The 6,309-nt window shown below is 42.9% G+C and overlaps 1 protein-coding gene across 1 annotated transcript in view; it reads left to right on the plus strand.

Moving 5' to 3' along the window:
• Positions 1-5,559, plus strand: part of SAMM50 (SAMM50 sorting and assembly machinery component) — a 31,569-nt gene extending 26,010 nt beyond the window's left edge. Inside the window, exons 11-15 of the mRNA XM_063445052.1 lie at positions 2,644-2,714; positions 3,547-3,614; positions 4,415-4,561; positions 5,053-5,194; positions 5,356-5,559. Of these exons, the coding sequence (XP_063301122.1) occupies positions 2,644-2,714; positions 3,547-3,614; positions 4,415-4,561; positions 5,053-5,194; positions 5,356-5,401 (474 nt within the window). The 3' untranslated portion in view covers positions 5,402-5,559. The remainder of the gene's footprint in view (positions 1-2,643; positions 2,715-3,546; positions 3,615-4,414; positions 4,562-5,052; positions 5,195-5,355) is intronic.
• The last annotated feature ends 750 nt before the right edge of the window (positions 5,560-6,309 follow it).

Here is a 6,309-nt window from a genome sequence, read left to right on the forward strand (position 1 = left end):
GGAATTGGGAGCCCAGTCTCCTTTCCCCAACAGCAGGACACTGTATTAGGAGAAGAGACAGTCGGTCTCCCTCCGCAGATGATGGAAGTATGCATGGGAGAGGAGCTTATTACCACCTCTCCCCAGCGGCGGATTATTAATGGGCAGAGTGTTCTATCGGGAGAGGAGCTTGTTACCCCCTCTCCCCAGCGGCAGTTTAATGTACCAGGGGGAGACTGTAAGCCCCCCACCGGTGCAGATGGGACCGTGGTCTCTGCACTTACCACACAGGGGGTAGGGATGGTCGGTCCTACCCCCCCACGACCCCTTCCGCTGGGAAGATATTGTAGAGATTTACTGGGAAGAACCCCAGGTGGCCTGTAGAGATGGGACCGAGGTCTCTCCACCGGCCCTGCAGGGAATTGGGAGCCCAGTCTCCATTCCCCAGCGGCAGGCTGAGTTACAGGGGGCAGAGGTAGTTGGTCCCACCCCCCAGCAGCAGAGTGATATGCCGGGAAGGCAGTGTGAAGTGCAGGGAGAGGAGAGCAGCGTCCTCCCTCCCCAGCGGCAGGCTGAGTTACAGGGGGCAGAGGTAGTTGGTCCTACCCCCCAGCAGCAGCGTGACTTTTTGGGAATTGGGAGCCCAGTCTCCTTTCCCCAACAGCAGGACACTGTATTAGGAGAAGAGACAGTCGGTCTCCCTCCGCAGATGATGGAAGTATGCATGGGAGAGGAGCTTATTACCACCTCTCCCCAGCGGCGGATTATTAATGGGCAGAGTGTTCTATCGGGAGAGGAGCTTGTTACCCCCTCTCCCCAGCGGCAGTTTAATGTACCAGGGGGAGACTGTAAGCCCCCCACCGGTGCAGATGGGACCGTGGTCTCTGCACTTACCACACAGGGGGTAGGGATGGTCGGTCCTACCCCCCCACGACAGAACTATGTATCCAAGGGGGAGACAACCGGTCTCCCCATTCAGCAGCAGAGCTATGCAACGAAGGGGGAGACAATCCGTCTCCAGCAACCAGGCTCCAACCAGACTACTCCGGTGGTAGTGCTGGCATCAGGACAGAGTACCGCTGGTCTCTGCCCACTCAGCAACCCACCAAGGCAGCCTACCAGTCCCCTGCACAGCCGGGGTGAGGCACCTGGACATGGACAACTTTCTCCTCTACCCAGGTGTAGTAACCATTTATTGTGGGTGGGCTGTACTGATGTTTCTGCTTTGTGGGTGGGTTGCTGGACTAACAAGGGCACTGACCGGCAGGAGGTCAGGTACCCTGTTAGTCTTTTTGGAAAGGGGGAGAGATGTGACGAAACCAACCTCGCCACTGAGAACTGGAGAAGCCTGGTTGCCCGCCTGCTGCCTTTGGACTATGGCCCTGGGAGATTGGGCCCTTTACAAACAGTATTCGGCCCTAACAGAGTGCATGTCACTCATTCTGGCCCTTTAAATACAGTGGGGCCATTCGGTACTTGCCCTGTGTGAGCAGTGATACCCCCCAGATAGCTATGCCATGGAGCCTATTCATATAATGAAAGACTATGGGAAAGACTTTGGCTCCATGGCAATTAAACTGTATTTGTGTGGTCTGCGTGCCATTCACCTAATAATGTGCACGCAGACCTGAGCTATCTGGGGATATGTTAAATGTCTGTGTTTAATGTATGAAAAGTAACTTTATATATTTTAAAGAGTTTTATGTTGTTTTGCAACCATGTGGTTAATGGAGTCTGCCTCTAGTCCTGGATAATTAGATTTCCTCTCCAATTATCTCCAGGGCAGAAGGGAGGAAGCCAGGATGCATTGTGGGGATGTTTTACTTTTACTGTTTGAGCCAGAAGGAACAAAAGATACTTTTAGTAACTTTTTAACCCCTGGTCGGATTCATGCCATTTTTTAATATGTTGTTCCCCTGAATGGATTGATTGTGGATATGTATTTTTATGTGAATGTGATGTATGGTTGTAAAGTTATGAAAGTTGTGTAAAAGTATATTTTAAACTGTATGCCTAATGGGATTATGTGTCACACTAAGGGGAGGGGATGTGTGGGAGGTAACATCTATGTTATTGGTTATTTTATGCCTCCCCCTGGGTGTGGTCTGTATGTGTACTCATGTAATAAAAACCAGGCTGGGTGCCCAGCACCTCAGACCACTGCTTGACCTTCAACACGGAGCCTTGTCTCGTTCTTGGGGGGATTCACTGTATGCTGTTGGAGATTTGACTGCTAGGAGTGTAAGCTGATGTCTGCTTTTCCTATTCATCTGCTAGCAGCTATTTGTGAGGTTCCAGCTGGAGTGCTACCTTATTCACCTATATCCAGTTCGTGAGTTCTGATGTTCTGCAGTAGCTGTGCCTTTCTGAGGAAAGGGGATTATCGCCTAAACTGGGTTTTATCCTCTTGTATGCTGAAACGGTCCGTTACAGATACAAACTACTACCGTCACAGGAATGACTTCACAACCCTCATAAAGTTTTTTTAATTATTTTTGCACATTACACAGACATGTATTTTGTGCACACGAAAATGCATCAATCAGGTTGTTTATTTTGTGAACTTTTATTGTGATACCCGTGTTACATGTGTGAGTGTTGGTGCAGTGTTTGTAACAGTAGATCTCCACATTGGAACTAACATTCCCTAATATATTGCACTAGGTACTGTCCACATCCCTATGGGGTGGCATGCTGGTCCCTATTGGAGACAGACCCTCCAGTATCGCTGATCGGTGAGTATTGCAGCACCATCTGCACTCTGATTCTGTATCTAGTTTATTTTTACAATAACAAGAATGTGACTTGTGTAAAGTAATAAAAGTATAATTCTGAGTGCTTTGAAAATGAAATGCTGAGAAACATTCGAACACATTAATAATTTGCCAAGCTCAGCATTTTCTGAAAACCATAAAACCATCATAGAAAGTTAAGGTAACATAGGTCTTATTCAACGTAGGGTTTCACTTGTATCCTCCTTGTTAAACGGCCTCTCAAACCACCATCACACCTCTGTATGGCTGCAACACTGTCAGGGTTCATCATTAAACCCGCAAATTAAATCTCAAAATCTTGGCAACAATAGCAGGCTTAAAAAAAAATATTCTCCAACTTGGCACTGGTGATAGCTTGACTATTTCAGTCTCCTTCTTGCAATTCAGACATCGGCCTTGATTGGAAATTGTTGGATAAGCTTTACAATGATTTTATATTTTTGGATAAACTGTACATTTTATTTTGTTTTTCAAATTCTTAAAAAATATATATATATTAAATCATTTGAAAAGCTTATCCAGATATCTGTAAATTTGAGGCCTTAATTTTCTCATATTCAGAGTTAGGTGTATAACACGTCCAACTTGGACTGAGCCAAACCGCGGTCCATGCGTGATCTGCGTCCAATCAATGTGAACCTTAAGCCAAACCGCGGTCCATGCGTGATCTGCGTCCAATCAATGTGAACCTTAAGCCAAACCGCGGTCCATGCGTGATCTGCGTCCAATCAATGTGAACCTTAAGCTTTCTGGAAACTGATAGGAGCTGTGTTTATATCTTCATTGTGTTCAGGTTTTACCTCGGAGGACCAACAAGCGTACGAGGCTTTAGTATGTACAGCATTGGGCCGCAAAGTGAAGGTATGTCTTGTAACCCAATTTGTTGGCGTTGTATACAGAACATCATTGGTTAATAATATACATTAATAAATATATCTCATCGATTAATAATGTGAACAAAAAGCCAGTTTTCTGGATGAATTCATCCTGAGAGGATATGATTCAAAACAAGCACATTACTAATACAAAATGGCTGGACTCTGAAAGCAGCTACTAAATATGACCAGGAGGCGGCACAGTTCTACTGTTTATTATTAGTTACATTTTCAGTTTCCTACTTTATAATCTACATTTTGTTTTAGACTTAGAATAATATATTTATATATGATTTACAGTGCACATATATTTCTGCTTTTCTTCAATGTAAAGACGTCTGTATTTTAAAATGCCATGTTCCTATATATTTGTGGAAATGAAGGGTCAATGTTTGTCCAAATTGTATTACAAGTAGCCTGCTGCTCCAGTTTGGGGGGGAGCAAAGTATCCCTGCGGAGGTAGCTGTAGTCTAGTGATGACAGGTCTGTCCGAGTTGCCACTTAGATTTATTTAAAGTTCTTGTGGCTCTTTGACGCAGAATTAAGCATTTTTAGCATGTTTAATAAAATTAATCCGCTCTAAAATAGCACTGCTATTTTAGCTTCAATTTTGCTATTTTGAGTTAACTTGCTAAAATTCGTTGTTTAGCAAAACAAATGGGTAAAAATTGTAGATTTTTTATCATTTTACATTATAGTGGCTTAATGATTATCAGTGATGATGTAGAAGTAATCTGCTTCAAATTTACGTGGTTTTTTTTTGTTTGTTTGTTTGTTTTAATACAGGTGACTACCTGGGAGGAGAAGCCTATTGGGCGGGAGGTGTTCACCTGTACACCCCTTTACCTTTCCGTCCTGGTCGTGGAGGATTTGGCGACCTTTTCAGAACCCATTTCTTCCTTAATGCCGGCAACCTCTGCAATCTAAATTATGGTAAATTTTAATATAATTTTTTTTTAATTGTTTTATATTGTGTATTTTCTAAATGTGTGGCTACTACATCATCTTTCTCAGCATCCAAAAGCTAGATCTGTGGCTGCATTGGACCCCGTAAGATTGACACCACTGTCTGTCTATGGATTACTGGCTTTTACATTGGTATCTTTTAATGCGTACCCGATATGCATTGAATCATTGGAAAATTATACTACATTGAAAAGGCATCATGGGAACATTGGAGACTCCTACCACTGATTTTGTGCAGTGGAGGCATCTGTGTGGTTAACCTGTTTCGCTGCACATGTCACCCTAGAACACCCTTCGAGAATCGGTATAGGGGTTAATAAAATGACAGTTCCTCTCTAAAGGTTATGGAGTTGTGCTAGGAACCGCCTGCTTCTCGATGCTCTCTTTTTTTTTTTTTTTTTTTTTTTATTTCTAATGACCACTCCACTCCACGTTCTAATCTCCACTCCACTCCACAGGAGAGGGACCGAAAGCTCATCTCCGCAGGTTGGCTGAATGCATCCGCTGGTCATACGGAGCTGGGATAGTTCTTCGCTTGGGAAACATTGCCAGACTTGAGCTGAATTACTGCATCCCAATGGGCGTTCAGAGTGGAGACAGGTATACGGTCTTATTTCGTGTGACTGTTTTAGCAGATAAATGTTTTAATTTTTTGGCAATGTGGAGCGTGAGCCTAAACTGCTTGCGTAGTGTTATGACAATATTTTATATTTCACTGTAGAACTTGTTGATCTTCCTAATTCTCGCTCCTATATTTTCAGAATATGCGATGGAGTACAGTTTGGAGCTGGCATAAGATTCCTCTGAATTCTGGATGAACAAATCTCATCTGAATGAAATCACAGCACTATATGGATATTGCAATTATTATTTTTTTCTTAACATTTTAAGATATTCTTTGTCTACTATATTTTCTGCGTCTGTTTGTACCAACTGCTGCATTATAAAAAGAAACCGCAGGATTATCACTTGTGTGTTACTTGATTTGATGATTTCAGTCTTCATTACTATATCACTGCTCTGATCCAGCTCGCTACCCGAATATTGTTCCATATATTAAACCTTGAGAGTATCATTTAAAAAAAAAAAAAAAAAAAAAAAAAAAAAAAAGATTTATACATGTATGCACTGCGTGGTGGGATAGCATACCTTGTATAACGATGTAACATTGTATTGTCTTTTCTACAGCAGTTTGATGGGGTCTCTGTCAATTAAAGAGGTCATGGCAGGTAGAATATTGTTGTATAAGCAGTGCAGAATGCACACACTAAAAGGGAGTAATACCGCCGGGGTGCTCCAGGAGGGGACAGCAATCTCTAAATACACACTGGGAGAGGGGGGTTCCAAGATGTTGATACACTGTGTCAAAGGGTTCCTCAGGAAAAATGAATTGGGAACCCCTGGAGCAGAGAAACTCCTGGGGTTGATAAAAGTGGTCAAGAACAATTCTGAGGGTAAACAAGATGGTGGCATGTGTAACATGCCAAGATATGGACATCAAAAGATATGCAAAACTCAATAAATCCAGACACCTCCATGTAAGGGTTAATTTAAAGCTGAAGAGCAATATAGTAAAATTAGTTTCATATAATCTGTAAAGTGAATGCAAGCTGTATTCTGTCAGCTGAAGGTTTAAACATCGCAAAAAGTAAAAAAAAGGGAAGCAATTATGCACCAAAATGGTTTGCTGCTAAACGTGTCCCTTTAATCGGTCA

Source organism: Pelobates fuscus, chromosome 3 (assembly GCF_036172605.1).
Source record: "Pelobates fuscus isolate aPelFus1 chromosome 3, aPelFus1.pri, whole genome shotgun sequence".
Classification (NCBI taxonomy): Eukaryota; Metazoa; Chordata; class Amphibia; order Anura; family Pelobatidae; genus Pelobates; species Pelobates fuscus.